Source organism: Amphibalanus amphitrite, unplaced genomic scaffold (genome assembly GCF_019059575.1).
Source record: "Amphibalanus amphitrite isolate SeventyFive unplaced genomic scaffold, NRLGWU_Aamphi_draft 000448F_arrow, whole genome shotgun sequence".
Lineage (NCBI taxonomy): Eukaryota > Metazoa > Arthropoda > Thecostraca > Balanomorpha > Balanidae > Amphibalanus > Amphibalanus amphitrite.
In genome coordinates, this window is record NW_024881942.1 from 444,052 (window position 1) to 462,427 (window position 18,376).

The window sequence follows — 18,376 nt, forward strand, 5'->3', positions numbered from 1 at the left end:
CGACTTTTTTAATTATCTACACGTGCAATTGCCAGCACACCGCTGCTTGCAAATTCAAGACTATTATGGAAATTAAACCACGTTCCTTCAACATTACGAAACGGCAAAAATATGTCATAATAGTACAATAACGTGACTTTGGAGGGCGATATGAGTTTTGAACGGCCCGACACCATTATCAGAAGCCCGACATGATGCTGAGCGGCCCGAGCGTAGCGAGGGACGCTAAGTATCATGAAGGGCTTCTGATAATGGTGAAGGGCCGTTCAAAACTCATATCGCCCGACAAAAGTCACGTTATTTGTATTATTGTCACTTATCTAGTTCATAATTAACCATTTTCTCAATAGCTTGCTGTAGTCAAATCTTCTGGAGGTCGGTCAGCAAGTTCGTAGTGCGCGAGAATGTAAAATACTGGTTATTGTTAAGTACGTGACTTTTCGGGAATTTAGGGCGAGCACTCACGACTAGAGTATATAAGGCAGGTCAGAGCGAACGGTGCATCATTTTCGGTTTAGCTTCTGAGGTACTAATAGCTCTGTCTCCTTTGCGCGTGGAAACGCCAGATGGATAGCGAAATAACGGAGCGTGAATTAATAGAGCTGGAAAGAAGTGTTGTACCTGACAACACATCGAAGGCCACTCAGTATGGGATGAAGAAATTTAATGAATGGCTTGCATTGAGAGACCATGCATGCGATTTTGGAACAGTTACTCATGAAGAACTGTGTAGTTTACTAAGAAGGTTCTACGCTGAAGTGAAGGCGAAGAAAGCGGGGGAAACTCTAACGCCCAGTACACTGACCTGCATTCGTGCGGCCATCCATCGCTGCCTGACCAGCGCTCCACATAGCAGACCGATCAACATCATAACCGATAGAGAGTTTATTGCAGCAAACAACATTTTTGACGCTCGCTGCAAACTGTACGTAAAGGCAGGCAACCACAAGCCTCAGCATAAGGCTGCTATCACAGAGGACGATATGAAGCGCTTGGGTGACTACCTCTCGGATTTCGCGTCAAATCCAACCATCCTCCTGCAGGCTACATGGTTCTATCTCTGCTTTTTCTTCGGGAGAAGAGGTCGAGAAGGTTGGGCTCAGATGAGGAAAGATCATTTCGTCATCAGAGAAGACCCAGACGGAAAGGAATATGTCACTATTTCGAAAACTGAAGCAACAAAAAACCATCAGGGTGGAAGCAAGCAGGGAGATGTAGACTTTTCTGATCAGAGGCCTGTTTCACTAAAAACTTGCGATTACAAGTGTTTGAACTTTACAATTCATAAGTATTTTTGCAAACTATGTAAAATCGGGTTTCACTAAACTTCATCACCAGCGGCACCTCCGATAAAAAGAGTTGGTAAATAAACTTGTAAACAATAAAATTGTTTTTAATCAAGAACTTTACCATGTTACAGATATTGCTTCTTTTTATCAAACTATGTCTAGTTTTCATGTCAGAAATTACAGGAATAAATTAAAAATAATGATGCTGTTTCTGAGTGGTATAAATGATAGTTCACAATATCTTATTATTGAATGAAAATAACACGTAAAAAACATTTGACAGCAGAAGACTGTTGAATGCAATTATGGCGCGCGAATGACAAAACATGACGATATTTATTTATTGCTCGTAGCTGGTTCGTAGGGAATGTGCTAAGTGAAAAAGAGCATATAATGACTCAGCATATCATATTTGTTTTAAATAATTGATTGTTTTGCATCATTGCACAAAAAGTATCAAAATTCCGAACGTCAGGACCACTGGAATTTCAGGTTTGTAATTACGATGTTTTCTTTCAAGTTTCTGGTCTTCGTGAAACAGAAAGTTTGCGATTCCCGTGTTTTCTAGCAAACTTTTTCTTGTAAAAAAGTTTGCAAATTTTAAACTCAAAATTCATGCCCGAAGGTTTCGTGAAATCCAAATTTCAAATGTTGGTAATTATTTCTTTTAAACTCAAGTTTTTTCTTTGTAATTACACACTTTATTTGTTAGTGAAACAGGCCTCAGAGGATGTACGGGCCTGGTGTAGAAGTTTTCAAGATGTACCAGCAAAAGATCAATCATAATAGTGATAGGCTGTTCCAAACACCAAAGAGAGCATGGACGCAAGATGAATGTTGGTTCAGAAACGAAGCAATGGGGAAGAACAGCCTGTCAACAATCATGCAGAGGATAGCTGATAGCGCTAAGCTATCACAACGCTATACATGTCATAGCGTTCGTGCCACCACCGTCACGACATTGCATCAAGCTGGAGTGGCAGCTGAAGATATCGTTAAAGTAACAAAACACAAAAGGACCGCAAGCCTTTCACATTACATTGACGACATGTCAGTTCCTCAAAAAAGGCGTTGCTCTGAGATATTGGCACAAACGATGACCAGGCAGTCCGACACAGCCGCAAGTGTAGTCCCAGGGTGCAGCGCCACGGTGATACAGAACGGAGGGCCTGCTACCTCACGACGGTTGTGCGAAGAAAAGCCCAACTTTAATCTGACCATCGGTGGGATGGAAGTGGATGACTGGTTGAACATGAACGAACAGGAACATCGGGTGCCTGACCCATCGGAAGTCCGTCAAAGCCAGCAACTGGTAACGGCGAGAACAGCTCTGTCGTCACTGCTCCCGAATGCAACGTTCAACGGGTCTTGCGTTATCAATGTGAACTTTCACGCGTAAGGATAGGTACGCCGTACGATTACATAGCGAAAACGCATCAAATGTGCAATCGGTCGTGCATCGGTCTATGACAAGTATTGTAAATAAAATATAAATCAAAAACTGTTTGTTCAGAACCGCCTACTTCTTTCAGTTGCAATAACCGCAATTTTCATTAAAATAATTTGTGGTATTCATATGAGAATATATATTTGAACATATTTGAGCTGTCGGGCGCTAATGACCTGTCGGGCGGATAATGACCATTATTGGCCCGACAGCTTTTATTTTGAGGGCAATACAGAGTTTGAGCCGCCCTCCTAAATGACGGTAATCGCCTAGTGATCGGCCCGTGCAAGTGACAATAATGACTATTAGGCATACTTGGTCGAATGTAGGCTAAATAAATGGTTTAAATGCCTTCTTGGAGGTAAGCTATGGTATTTCTGAGCATGATTAATAATGTAAATAGAGTGAATAACCTTATGCTCATGTTATATGTTGCAAATTGATATAATTAAAACTAAATTGATATATTTCGGTATTGCACCGTCATCAGAATAAGAATTCTTATTCAGAATAAGAATTCATCAGAATAAGAATTCTTCTTATTCTGATGACGGTGCAATATCGAAATATATCAATTTAGTTTTAATTATATCAATTTGCAACATATAACATGAGCATAAGGTTATTCACTCTATTTACATGTTTAAATGCCTTGGTTAAATTGTTTCTCGAGTAGTTCAACTCGTAGGTACCTTCAATCGTTAGTTTTGTTGCATTTTAATTTGTTCTGCACCTAGTGTAAACATCCGTTTCAAATCAGTAATGTATGTTGAGTGATGTATAGACAAATAGATATATATTGAGTAGGAAAAACATACAGCACATGGGTGGACGCGTTTCGTCAGAGACTTTTTCAACACCCGAATATCGACAAAACAATACGAACACACAAGAACAAAGCTAGCAAGCACAGTTTCATACCTGTTGATATATCGCGTGTACATATTATGAGAATGTGCCTAAATGCAAATACACTTCCAATACTGCGCGTCAGTTAAATGGCAAAGAAAGAGAGAATACATATATAAGACAATTCATGTTGACAGTATCTGTTTTTCTATTTAACATTTATTTTATAATCTGAGTACAATATACGGCCGCAGATTTTGCCCATTTTATAAACCCAACCCGTGTATTGATCGTTTCGTTCGTTGCAATGTATGCCGCTTCCGTCGCCTTTCTACTCCCCTTGCTTTTGCACTTCGCTATCACTTTCGCCCCTCCCCAATTCGGTAAATGATTCGTTGAGTGAGCATGAAGCACGAATGCACTGTGTTCCATGTCGTTTCTTACATCTCTCCTATGTTCCTTTAATCTTTTGTCCATGCCTCTACCTGTTTCACCTATATATGACTTTTCACAATGCCCACAGGGTACCTGATATACAACGCTAAGATCTACATTCTTACTTATTTTCTTTTGCGTGATCTCTCCTATTTTTCTGCCAGAAGTCAATGCGACTTTGACGCCTGTCGTTTCAAGTTCTTTCGCGATGTTTTCGGCTGCTTTTGAGTTCGGTAATGAAATATATCTTATGTCGTTCTTTCGTTTCGCTTCAGCTTTTGCTCTGTTTCGAATGTTCAACGCTTTTTTCTTGAGACGAATGAGATAGCCTTTGGGATATTTAAGCTTCATGAAACTGGAAAAGATGTGCTCAATTTCTTCAGCAAGATACTCCTCACTACAAATACGAAAAGCCCTTAAGAAAAAGCCCAATACCACCCCACTTTTCACTCTATCACTATGACCGGAAAAGAAATGAACATAATCTTCCCGGTTTGTAGGCTTACGATATACTTTGAATTTTGCACGACTATCGCGTCGGACTACTTCCGTATCTAAGAAAGCAATGGAACCTCCCTTTTCTGTTTCCACAGTAAACTGAATCTTCGGGTCGACTGCGTTGAGTTCGTTGACTTTGGCGTTCAAATCGATCGTTTTTGGTACTACTACCAGCACGTCATCGACGTATCGTACCCACAGAACATTGTCCCCCATAATATTTTGGTACCTGTTTTGTTCCAGCCATTCCAAATACAGGCACGCTGCTACTGGACTCAAGGGTGAACCCATTGCCAGCCCGCTGTGTTGGCTGTAATCATCCGACTCAAATACAAAACCCCCAAATTTCATACACATTGACACAAGCTTAAAGTAGTCAGACTTTGCGAGCGGCAACTGGTTCGCATCGATCTTATCAACTACATCTTTGATCACTTTTAGGGCGTCGTCTACGGGTACATTCGTGAACAGTGATTTTACATCAAGACTAGCCATGTACTTATCTGTGAAGTCGAAGTCTTTAAGTCGTTCAATTAAGTCGTTGCTGTTCCGAAGGTGTGCATCACTGATGGCACCCAGACTATTCGATAAGGGCTTTGCCAGTACTTTTGCGAGTCGATGTGGCGCGCTGCCGATTCCTGACGTAATGGGCCGTAGTGGGATGCCGTCCTTGTGGAGTTTTGGAAGTCCACGCATCTTTGGAGTTTCCGGTGATTCTTCTAAAAGATGCAATAGCTGTTTTCCTTTTTCCGATTTTCGTAGAAGTTTTCTTGCCTCCTGGTTGAATTTCTTACTTGCCTTTTCGACAAATCCGTGTGGTCTTTTCTTGTATGTGTCATTGTCATTCAGCAGCTCTTTCATTTTACTTACATAGTCAGCCTTATCCATAATAACCACTCCCCCACCTTTGTCCGCAGGTGTGATCACTATAGTCGGATCGTTGGCAAGACTTTGGAGTGCCTTCATGTATCGTCTGGGTATCTTGTCTGGTTCATTGTCCGATAAGGCTTTGCAGCACAGCAGTATTCCTTGGATAAATCCCTTTTCTATATCATCCTCATGATTCTTGTAATTTCGCTGGACGTGGTCCATGTAGTTGCTCTTATCTCTTCCGGAGTCGAATTTCATGCCAAGTGCTAATGCTTCTTTCTCATCGTCATTTAGATGTCGTGAAGTAAGATTTGTCAAAATGTCAACAGATGAACCTGAAACGAAAGTTACACACGCTGTGCATGAACAGCCCTTGGGGCGAAGCAGGTAACACGGACATTTTGACAAATCTTTCTTCACGACATCTAAATGACGATGAGAAAGAAGCATTAGCACTTGGCATGAAATTCGACTCCGGAAGAGATAAGAGCAACTACATGGACCACGTCCAGCGAAATTACAAGAATCATGAGGATGATATAGAAAAGGGATTTATCCAAGGAATACTGCTGTGCTGCAAAGCCTTATCGGACAATGAACCAGACAAGATACCCAGACGATACATGAAGGCACTCCAAAGTCTTGCCAACGATCCGACTATAGTGATCACACCTGCGGACAAAGGTGGGGGAGTGGTTATTATGGATAAGGCTGACTATGTAAGTAAAATGAAAGAGCTGCTGAATGACAATGACACATACAAGAAAAGACCACACGGATTTGTCGAAAAGGCAAGTAAGAAATTCAACCAGGAGGCAAGAAAACTTCTACGAAAATCGGAAAAAGGAAAACAGCTATTGCATCTTTTAGAAGAATCACCGGAAACTCCAAAGATGCGTGGACTTCCAAAACTCCACAAGGACGGCATCCCACTACGGCCCATTACGTCAGGAATCGGCAGCGCGCCACATCGACTCGCAAAAGTACTGGCAAAGCCCTTATCGAATAGTCTGGGTGCCATCAGTGATGCACACCTTCGGAACAGCAACGACTTAATTGAACGACTTAAAGACTTCGACTTCACAGATAAGTACATGGCTAGTCTTGATGTAAAATCACTGTTCACGAATGTACCCGTAGACGACGCCCTAAAAGTGATCAAAGATGTAGTTGATAAGATCGATGCGAACCAGTTGCCGCTCGCAAAGTCTGACTACTTTAAGCTTGTGTCAATGTGTATGAAATTTGGGGGTTTTGTATTTGAGTCGGATGATTACAGCCAACACAGCGGGCTGGCAATGGGTTCACCCTTGAGTCCAGTAGCAGCGTGCCTGTATTTGGAATGGCTGGAACAAAACAGGTACCAAAATATTATGGGGGACAATGTTCTGTGGGTACGATACGTCGATGACGTGCTGGTAGTAGTACCAAAAACGATCGATTTGAACGCCAAAGTCAACGAACTCAACGCAGTCGACCCGAAGATTCAGTTTACTGTGGAAACAGAAAAGGGAGGTTCCATTGCTTTCTTAGATACGGAAGTAGTCCGACGCGATAGTCGTGCAAAATTCAAAGTATATCGTAAGCCTACAAACCGGGAAGATTATGTTCATTTCTTTTCCGGTCATAGTGATAGAGTGAAAAGTGGGGTGGTATTGGGCTTTTTCTTAAGGGCTTTTCGTATTTGTAGTGAGGAGTATCTTGCTGAAGAAATTGAGCACATCTTTTCCAGTTTCATGAAGCTTAAATATCCCAAAGGCTATCTCATTCGTCTCAAGAAAAAAGCGTTGAACATTCGAAACAGAGCAAAAGCTGAAGCGAAACGAAAGAACGACATAAGATATATTTCATTACCGAACTCAAAAGCAGCCGAAAACATCGCGAAAGAACTTGAAACGACAGGCGTCAAAGTCGCATTGACTTCTGGCAGAAAAATAGGAGAGATCACGCAAAAGAAAATAAGTAAGAATGTAGATCTTAGCGTTGTATATCAGGTACCCTGTGGGCATTGTGAAAAGTCATATATAGGTGAAACAGGTAGAGGCATGGACAAAAGATTAAAGGAACATAGGAGAGATGTAAGAAACGACATGGAACACAGTGCATTCGTGCTTCATGCTCACTCAACGAATCATTTACCGAATTGGGGAGGGGCGAAAGTGATAGCGAAGTGCAAAAGCAAGGGGAGTAGAAAGGCGACGGAAGCGGCATACATTGCAACGAACGAAACGATCAATACACGGGTTGGGTTTATAAAATGGGCAAAATCTGCGGCCGTATATTGTACTCAGATTATAAAATAAATGTTAAATAGAAAAACAGATACTGTCAACATGAATTGTCTTATATATGTATTCTCTCTTTCTTTGCCATTTAACTGACGCGCAGTATTGGAAGTGTATTTGCATTTAGGCACATTCTCATAATATGTACACGCGATATATCAACAGGTATGAAACTGTGCTTGCTAGCTTTGTTCTTGTGTGTTCGTATTGTTTTGTCGATATTCGGGTGTTGAAAAAGTCTCTGACGAAACGCGTCCACCCATGTGCTGTATGTTTTTCCTACTCAATATATATCTATTTGTCTATACATCACTCAACATACATTACTGATTTGAAACGGATGTTTACACTAGGTGCAGAACAAATTAAAATGCAACAAAACTAACGATTGAAGGTACCTACGAGTTGAACTACTCGAGAAACAATTTAACCAAGGCATTTAAACATGTAAATAGAGTGAATAACCTTATGCTCATGTTATATGTTGCAAATTGATATAATTAAAACTAAATTGATATATTTCGATATTGCACCGTCATCAGAATAAGAAGAATTCTTATTCTGATGAATTCTTATTCTGAATAAGAATTCTTATTCTGATGACGGTGCAATACCGAAATATATCAATTTAGTTTTAATTATATCAATTTGCAACATATAACATGAGCATAAGGTTATTCACTCTATTTACATTATTAATCATGCTCAGAAATACCATAGCTTACCTCCAAGAAGGCATTTAAACCATTTATTTAGCCTACATTCGACCAAGTATGCCTAATAGTCATTATTGTCACTTGCACGGGCCGATCACTAGGCGATTACCGTCATTTAGGAGGGCGGCTCAAACTCTGTATTGCCCTCAAAATAAAAGCTGTCGGGCCAATAATGGTCATTATCCGCCCGACAGGTCATTAGCGCCCGACAGCTCAAATATGTTCAAATATATATTCTCATATGAATACCACAAATTATTTTAATGAAAATTGCGGTTATTGCAACTGAAAGAAGTAGGCGGTTCTGAACAAACAGTTTTTGATTTATATTTTATTTACAATACTTGTCATAGACCGATGCACGACCGATTGCACATTTGATGCGTTTTCGCTATGTAATCGTACGGCGTACCTATCCTTACGCGTGAAAGTTCACATTGATAACGCAAGACCCGTTGAACGTTGCATTCGGGAGCAGTGACGACAGAGCTGTTCTCGCCGTTACCAGTTGCTGGCTTTGACGGACTTCCGATGGGTCAGGCACCCGATGTTCCTGTTCGTTCATGTTCAACCAGTCATCCACTTCCATCCCACCGATGGTCAGATTAAAGTTGGGCTTTTCTTCGCACAACCGTCGTGAGGTAGCAGGCCCTCCGTTCTGTATCACCGTGGCGCTGCACCCTGGGACTACACTTGCGGCTGTGTCGGACTGCCTGGTCATCGTTTGTGCCAATATCTCAGAGCAACGCCTTTTTTGAGGAACTGACATGTCGTCAATGTAATGTGAAAGGCTTGCGGTCCTTTTGTGTTTTGTTACTTTAACGATATCTTCAGCTGCCACTCCAGCTTGATGCAATGTCGTGACGGTGGTGGCACGAACGCTATGACATGTATAGCGTTGTGATAGCTTAGCGCTATCAGCTATCCTCTGCATGATTGTTGACAGGCTGTTCTTCCCCATTGCTTCGTTTCTGAACCAACATTCATCTTGCGTCCATGCTCTCTTTGGTGTTTGGAACAGCCTATCACTATTATGATTGATCTTTTGCTGGTACATCTTGAAAACTTCTACACCAGGCCCGTACATCCTCTGAGGCCTGTTTCACTAACAAATAAAGTGTGTAATTACAAAGAAAAAACTTGAGTTTAAAAGAAATAATTACCAACATTTGAAATTTGGATTTCACGAAACCTTCGGGCATGAATTTTGAGTTTAAAATTTGCAAACTTTTTTACAAGAAAAAGTTTGCTAGAAAACACGGGAATCGCAAACTTTCTGTTTCACGAAGATATATATATATATATATATATATATATATATATATATATATATATATATATATATATATATATATATATATATATATATATATATATATATATATATAGGTAATAAGGTAGGGGAGAGTGGGGCAAAGCGGCCACCCTAACGCTTCTCACGATGCCAACGCTTGATTTTTAAACTTGGAAAGATTCTTTCTATACCAATGTGATCCCTATTAAGTTGTCTTTTATTTCAACTGCGTTTTATTTCCAAAGGCGTTCACATATGGGAGATATTGACAAAACTTTAAACCTATGCATATTGGCCACTTTGCCCCATACCCTGAGGCAAAGCGGCCACCGGCGTCTTCTCAAGTCCCGATATGAGAAACAAAATAGTTGCCTCGTGTAAGACTAGGGTATTTGATGGTGACAAGGTTTAAGCGAGGATGGATGTTTGCTTTGTCAGCATCCCACCTGTAGGTAAACAAAGAAAGGATTTTCATGAAAAACATTTAATTGCATTATTTGGTAACTCCTGCAACTGAAAAGTGGCCAAGATGAATGCATGACGACACATTTGAATATAAATAATGTTTTTTTATCCAGATAGACACAACTTTTGGCCAATTGGGGGTGGCCACTTTGCCCCGGCCACTTTGCCCCGCGCATACCGTCCGAGGCAAAAATATTCCAGCTTAGCTATTAGTGGGGTAAAAAACATTAAAATTGGTAGAATACATGTACGATAGCCATGCAATGCATGGACAAGAGCGCTTATAAAAATTCCAAACGGTTATGGAATAACATAACATTTAAAAATTGTAAACATAGTTGGTAGTCTGGCAAGAAATGCTTTTCCGTGTTTCACAGAACAATGGTGATGGGCCTGAAACCCCGGTTTGGCTCATTCGAACGACCGTGAAGAGAAGTATAATTGGAAACCATAAATTGGAACTGACGCCAGCTATGAAGGGCTAAAACGATGGGTGGCCGCTTTGCCCCGGGTGGCCGCTTTGCCCCACTCTCCCCTACCGATGGGGAATGGATTATGGTGTGGAACTCACCCCTCGCCGTCTCGGCATTAAATTTATTAACAGACTCTCGCGAAAAAAAAAACTAGCATGCGCGCTGCTACGAAAGGTAGACACTGGTATCCGAGTCTAAGACTACAGGTTAACCGATGACCTCTGAGCTCAGGTCAAGTGCTCCAACGAAGGGACTTTTGGTAAATGACTTCGCCAAAATGGCCACAGCCGTTATTAGGGCACATCGCGTTCGTCACTCATTTCCAGGCGCGTCAAAAGATACAAATTTTGTTTGGGTGAGGTCAACTTAGGGTGTTAACGTCAGGTCAAGGTCAGGTCAAAGTTATTTAGGTCAAGCAGCTGACTGAAGAAGGTTTAATTGCATGTCGATCCATTCAGCAAGTCTCCCTGCGTCCAATAAGGTACGTACTCACGTCTCAGACTCGTGGTAAGTGACCTGACCTGACCTGAAAATGCGGTTGTCACAAGATTTGACTTGATTAAAGGTTACGTGTGCCTGTTTTCAGCTCTCTATCACTAGTGCGTTCCGAGCAATCGTGAAAAACCGTCATGGGTGCGGTAACCCCTTCCCTTTTAGGGGTGGCTAGGGTCAAACGATTCATTATTTCTTAGCTTCATGAATTAATGCAATATAGTATAATATCAATAATCATGTACATATTATGATTTCAAAACCTTGACAAATTGAGCTGGACCACAAGCCCAGCATATAGCCAGACCAGACCGCATATGGCCCGGGTCTGTCGGGCCGTTATCAACGAGATCGTGGATCTGCAATCTGCATGGGATCTAACGTGACACACATTTCACTACCGCCGACGGCACCGGCCGCTTCATGAGGATAAAGGGCGGCACGCCCTGAGCACAAACGTCAACTTTGGATACTTGACCTTGGCTTCTAAAAATAGTTCCATGAACGTCGCATGCTTGTAGCAGCCGCCAAATCACGAGCATGTAAGCTCTGGGCTGAGATTCGGCAACATTCCCACCGCCGTCCGTCCGAATGACACGCATGCACGGGTACGTATAGTACTTTATTGTTTCAGGATATTTTCAAAGCTATGCGATTCTAGTTTTATAAATCACTCGGCTGTGAAATAGCTTTTCTGGTGAGCTAGCGATTGAATCTTCATTTTCGTGTCGAAGCCGAACATTATACCTATGCCTGCTGTCTGCCCAGGGTCCCACCCTGCAGGCTGTGACACGAGATACACGATAAGCACATATGTAGTACACTCAGTCCCGTGGGTACACAACGCGTGGTGAGTAAAAGGTCTGCCTCGCCTGTCTGGTATCGCATTTCCGCTGACTCCCTAAACACCTAAACACTTGGCTCGTTTAGCTGGCGCGCTCCCTCCCGCCCGACTCGTCAGCACAGCATCAGGGTCTGACCTCCGCACCGATGTAGCTCGCCGAGCCGCGCGTGGCTGCTGTGGCTGCTACAGTGCAGTCGGCGCCCAGCGGGCCGGCCCTCAGCTGCCGGTCACACTCTGCACAGCTACCGCTGCACCGTTCCAAGGCGGGCGGCTGAGCAGATGGGCCGAGCTCCGCCGCGCCAAGAACTATGCGCCCATGGTGGCGTGCCAGTCACACCCAGGCAGACAAAGTCATGCAAAACAAGTGAAAAACTGGTTTCAGGATCATGTGAGGTGTATCTCATTGAAGCTTATTTGAAGCCTCGCTGAGTCCTGTGCACTGCAGCCGCTGATTTTTCACCGCTAGACAGCTAATCCTGCAAGCATGGCGCTCAGGTTTGCAAAACCGTGAGATCCAACAAGGCTGTCTGCCATATTTGTCTAGCCGGACAGCCTGTTTCGTGTGCAGGTACGCCTGGTAGGTACATGTCGCGGCCGACCGCATAGACACGGAACTCACACTGACTGGACTTTACCATGTTGGACTGATCAGACTAGTGTGCCGGACTGAGCGGACTGACCGGAATGATACTGTCAGACTGACCGGACTGGGCCGTGATGGAACTTGGACTGACCGTATGTGTAACTATGCCGTGTCGGACTGACCGGACTGACTGAACTGTGTCGTCTGGGACTGACCGGACTGTGCCGTGTCGGACTGAGTGGACTGAACTGTACCGTGTCACACTGACAGGGCTGACCGGACTGTGTCGTGCCGGACTGACCGACTATACCGTGTAGCACTGACTGAACTGTGCCTTGTCGGACTGCCTGGACTGTGTCCTGTCGCCTGTCGGACTGGCATGACTGACCGCGTCACCCAAGGACTGACCGGACTGGGCCATGTATATCAATAAAGTGCCTTGGGTCATGCCGGGCGGTCCGGACTGACCGGACTGTGCCGTGTCGGACTGACCGGATTGTACCGTGTCTCACTGACAGGACTGATCGGACTGTAGCGTGCCAGACTGACCGGACTGTGCCGTGTCGGACTGACCGGATTGACTGAACTGTGTCGTCTCGGACTGACCGGATTGTACCGTGTCGGACTGAGCGGACTGAATTGTACCGTGTCGGACTGACAGGACTGTGCCGTGTCGGACGGAGCGGACTGTACCATGCTGGAACTTGGACTGACTGAACTGTACCGTGTCGGACTGACGGGACTGACCGGACTGTGCCGTGCCGCACTGACCAGACTGACCGCGTTACCCAAGGACTGACCGGATTGGGTCATGTAGATAGGGCCTTGGGTCATGCCGGGCGGTCCGGACTGACCAGACTGCACCGTGTCGGATTATCCGGACTGACCATACTGTGTTGCGTCCACAAACCCGCACTGACGGATCGCTATGCTCTTTCGTCAGACGATGACCGAGCACGACAAGTCGGGCAACCTGTTCTTCTCGCCTCTGAGCATCGGCACGGCGCTGGCCATGACGTACGCCGGCAGTGGCGGCAACACCACCACCCAGATGGAGAGCGTGATGAACTTTGGCCAGCGGCGGTCCTCCGTGATGCGCGCGCATAGAGCGCTCCTGCGCAGGATTAAGGTGAGTGAATGCCCGTCCACTCCACCCTCCTCCGACCGTGGCGGCGCCTACCGTAATACAATTTTAGGTAGGTATTAGGTAAAGTTATCTAAGTAGTCACCTAATGGAGTTACGTCAACAGAGTCGGTATTCATTGGAATTATAACTGTACAATTTCCGATGTGTCTTTCATAGCCTTGATGCCTACCTTAGTATTAAAATTAGTACTAAAATTGTAATGTTTTCTGTACGTTTCCTTACAGAAGTTGATTCGATTACAGCGTGTATGTATGTCCCTCAAATCGATGGTCATCAATATTGGATATGTTCGAGTTATTGTTAGTTTCACCGTCTATCAAATCTAGCCTGGTTCTCCGGTTTTATTTAACTCATACGTAAACCTAATGAATCTCTAGAAGAATCTATAAAATACGTGAAGGTCAGTAAAATAATTTCGCCGAAATCGCTGGTGAAGAGCAATCGGTACCTAAAGTAACCTTGTTTTGCAGTGACCGCCACTTTCGGGGCCGTTTGGTACGGATGTTTGTGTGTGTGCGGATGTTAGGTACGGACCTCAGAAGTCCGTCGTCCCTCCCCTTCCCGCCAAACAGATATATATGTTACAGGGAGTATGAGAAATCAGTTAGTTTGCAAACTACCTAGGGAGTTTGCAAACTCCCTGAACGATCAGGTAGTTTGTAAACTCCCTAGGTAGTTTGCAAAGTACCTGGTCGAACAGGTAGTTTGCAAACTCCCTAGGTAGTTTGCAAAGTCCCTAGTTAGTTTGCAAACTCCCTAGGGTTGTTGCAAACTACCTAGGTAAAATGCGAAAACGACGAAACAACAGCCATATACGAGTTATACATATGTAGATAAGACGCCATGAATTGGTTCAGAGCTCAGAATGAAGCTTGGCAGCAATGGTGCATAACGAGACGATGTGGTGTTTTGATGACGCTCTTTCGCAGCTTACTATTCATTTTTGTCTTGCTCGCAAGTATCACCTTGCAGATTAATGTCTGCCTTTTTTCTTGTAGTCGACACCATGTTACGTTGCCATCCACCTCCTTTCCTTGGACGTCAGCGGCCTCTCCTCCACCGGTCTGGCGTCCATCAGAAAGCGGATGACGTCGCCATGTTAGGCGTCTTCCACGACTCGAGTTGTTGCCGCTCAACGCTTCCTCCCACTCCCGGAACCTCTGATCGAACAGTTCGCGAGACATCCCCACAGAACCACAGAGCATCCACAGAACAGAAATTGCGATCACTATGCTGCCTCTCCACACTCCGCTCAGCACTGATGACCCGCCTGCACTGAGCACCGTCCACCAGCCGTGACCCGACAGCGCCTTTCATCCGTATCCCGCAGGCACACACTGACCTGACCTGTCAAGCTCAGGGCAGTCGACTGCTGGCTACCAGGATCGGGTGGAAGCGGGGCGTTGGGTTGACTAAAGATGACATCCAGGGCCCTGTTTCACCGGTGATAGCAGCAAGCTGCTATCACGTTTCGCGAGCTGACGTCATGTCGTGACGCCATACTGTTGTCGAAATGGGTAGTTCCGGCGCACGATTGCCGCGACCTTGGCGGCGGCATTAAGTGACGTATGAGCCTAAAAGTAAGAGTTTACGCAGTCATGATAGTAAATATATTTTTGATATATATTTTTTCAATATGATGTATTTAAAAGAAGTTGGGTTTAGGAAAAATTTTGACATTAACTTCGAACATTTAGCTGATGACGTAAAACAATATTGCGGCAATCGTGCGCCAGAATTGCCCCTTACGTCAGCAGTATGACGTCATCACATTACGTCAGCTCGCGCAATTTGATAGTAGCTTGCTGCTATCACCGGTGAAACAGGGCCCTGATTTCTAACCCGCGCCCCGTAGAGGGGCGGGCGGGGCCGAAACGGCCACCCTGTCCCTTTCCGTCAATATCTCCTAAACGGCTGCAGCTATCGCCACCAAACTTTCAGGACTTCTCCGGGCATCAATTTTACACATTGTGACAAAAAAAAAAAATCCAGAGGCTATGATAGGTTGGCCACAAATGACGTCAGAATGACGTAATGTCCTGCCATTTTCGACCGAAAAAAGAGCTTCGCGAGAAGAGCTGTCAGACATACAGCTTTGAAGATACAGAAAAATGATAAATACATAAAAGGTGTGAAATCAACAGGGCTACAAAACTGCTATCTCGGATTTTCGAAATTTTTTATTTTTGACCCCCAAAATGAAGATTGAGATTTCATATATCACCCAAAAAATCAAAAAAGCTTTTTGAGTTTCGAAAAAAACGAAAACATATGATAGTACCTACCGTCTTCTACCTACATACCAAATTTCAGATCGACATCTTTTTTTGGCCAAGTTATAGCGAAACAACTGTTCAAAAATGATGACGCAAAATGTTCAAACTCAATTTTTAGCTACTTTGCTATCTGAGGTCACTGATACCAGGTCAGGTCACAGAGCAGAGGTCAGGTCACTGGGGGTCACAATATGAAAGTGTCGTGTGATACATGTTTTATGGTCCATTTTACATGGCAAATGCGATTATGTGGGTTAGGCAGCCTTTGGGGCCAGCTTAGGTTACGTTCTGGTCAAGGTCAGGTCAAGGCCAGGTCAAATTAGGTCAAATTTCAAACTTGATATTTTGCATAAAATGAGTATCGATTCGATGCAACTCGTCATGGGGAGTCTAATGGTGGTCTTCGTTTTGCCCTACGTGGTCTAGAATTGCCAAATCTCGAGTTTGAAAATTTCACGTCATCATTTTTGAACAGTGTTTTTTGCTATAACCTGGCCAAAAAAGAGATATCCTTCTGAAATTCAGTATGTAGATATAATACGGTAGATACTATCATATATTTACCGATTTCTTTTCCGAAACTTAAAAACTTGTTTGATGATTTGGTATATCCAATTTCATTTTTTTTTTGGGGGGGGGTCAAAAAAAAAAAAATCCGAGATAACGGTTTTGTAGCCCTGTTGATTTCACACCTTTTATGTATTGAGCATTTTTCTGTAGCTTCAAAGCTGTAGGTCTGACAGCTCTTCTCGCGAAGCTCCGTTTCGGTCGAAAATGGCAGAACATTACGTCATTCTGACGTCATTTGTGGCCAACCTATCATAGCCTCTGGAAAATTTTGGTCGCAATATGTAAAATTGATGCCCGGAGAAGTCCTGAAAGTTTGGTGGCGGTAGCTGCAGCCGTTTAGGAGATATTGATGGAAAAGGACAGGGGGCCGTTTCGGCCCCGCCCCCCCCCCCCTACGGGGCGCGGGTTAGAAATCAGGATGCCATCTTTAGTCAAACCAACGCCCCGCTTCAACCCGATCCTGGTAGCCAGCAGTCGACTGCCCTGAGCTTGACAGGTCAGGTCAGTGTGTGCCTGCGGGATACGGATGAAAGGCGCTGTCGGGTCACGGCTGGTGAACGGTGCTCAGTGCAGGCGGGTCATCAGTGCTGAGCGGAGTGTGAAGAGGCAGCATAGCATAGTGATCGCAATTTCTGTTCTGTGGTTGCTCTGTGGTTCTGTGGGGATGTCATGTCTCGCGAACTGTTCGATCAGAGGTTCCGGGAGTGGGAGGAAGCGTTGAGCGGCAACAACTCGAGTCGTGGAAGACGCCTAACATGGCGACGTCATCCGCTTTCTGATGGACGCCATACCGGTGGAGGAGAGGCAGCTGGAGTCTAAGGAAAGGAGGTGGATGGCAACGTAACATGTTGTCGACTACAAGAAAAAAGGCAGACATTAATCTGTAAGGTGATATTTGCGAGCAAGACAAAAATAAATAGCAAGCTGCGAAAGAGCGTCATCAAAACACCACATCGTCACGTGATGCACCATTGCCGCCAAGCTTCATTCTGAGCTCTGAACCAATTCATGGCGTCTTATCTACATATGTACTCGTATATGGCTGCTGTTTCGTCGTTTTCGCATTTTACCTAGGTAGTTTGCAACAACCCTAGGGAGTTTGCAAACTAACTAGGGACTTTGCAAACTACCTAGGGAGTTTGCAAACTACCTGATCGTTCAGGGAGTTTGCAAACTCCCTAGGTAGTTTGCAAACTAACTGATTTCTCATACTCCCTGTAACATATACACGGCCGTGAAATGTGTATCACGAATCAGCACTCAGACGTCTATTGTCCCTTTTCTCCCTCCCCGTCAGACAGACGTATGCACTTACGTACGGCTGTAATGCAGACCTCAGAAGCCCGTCATCCCTCCCCCTAGCGTCACACAGGCGTACGGCTGTGTAATGTGTGTTATAAGTCAGCACTCGGACGTCTAACTGTTCCTTTTCTCCCCGTCAGAGGCGCTACAGCAGCGTCGCACTGCGCATGACGAACCGGCTGTACGTGGCGCGCCGGATGCGGCTGCGGGGCCGGTTCTCCCGCTTCATGGACCGCATATTCGGCGCCGAGATCAAGCAGCTGGCCTTCAATCGGCCGCAGGAGGCGGCCAGCGCCATCAACAGCCGCGTCAGCGAGGATACAAACGGCACCATCAGCACGCTCATAGAGCCGTGTAAGTCAATATGAAACAGCGTAAGTCAAGACACGCGGCACCATCAGCACGCTCGTAGAGCCGTGTAAGTCTATACGGCCGCGTTAAGGCAGCATACGGTACCATCAGCATCCTCATACAGCCGCGGGAGTCTCAGTATGCAAGGGAAGTGGAAGGCACGGATCAGGAAAACCGAACGAACCTACTC

At 44.6% G+C, this 18,376-nt stretch overlaps 2 protein-coding genes across 3 annotated transcripts in view; both read left to right on the forward strand.

Annotated features, from left to right (window-relative positions):
* LOC122391655 (leukocyte elastase inhibitor-like) overlaps nucleotides 1-18,376 on the forward strand; it is a 75,902-nt gene that overhangs the window by 53,838 nt on the left and 3,688 nt on the right. The window contains exons 2-4 of one of the 2 annotated variants that reach the window (XM_043385785.1): nucleotides 13,484-13,669; nucleotides 17,976-18,160; nucleotides 18,225-18,253. In XM_043385785.1, the coding sequence (XP_043241720.1) occupies nucleotides 13,484-13,669; nucleotides 17,976-18,160; nucleotides 18,225-18,253 (400 nt within the window). Of the gene's footprint in view, nucleotides 1-13,483; nucleotides 13,670-17,975; nucleotides 18,190-18,224; nucleotides 18,254-18,376 lie in introns of both variants that reach the window. The other variant, XM_043385784.1, reaches the window with a different exon arrangement.
* Nucleotides 543-2,757, forward strand: LOC122391654. Its single transcript, XM_043385783.1, has 2 exons — nucleotides 543-1,234; nucleotides 2,019-2,757. The coding sequence occupies exons 1-2, from the start codon at nucleotides 567-569 to the stop codon at nucleotides 2,686-2,688; spliced, it is 1,338 nt and encodes a 445-aa protein (XP_043241718.1). The 5' UTR covers nucleotides 543-566; the 3' UTR covers nucleotides 2,689-2,757.

Bases quoted from the DNA above. Each gene is read 5' to 3' on its own strand.
- LOC122391654 (XM_043385783.1), top strand. From the start codon at position 567: ATGGATAGCGAAATAACGGAGCGTGAATTAATAGAGCTGGAAAGAAGT. The intron at 1,235-2,018 runs GCCTGTTTCACT...CAGGCCTCAGAG, and splicing joins GTAGACTTTTCTGATCAGAG to GATGTACGGGCCTGGTGTAG.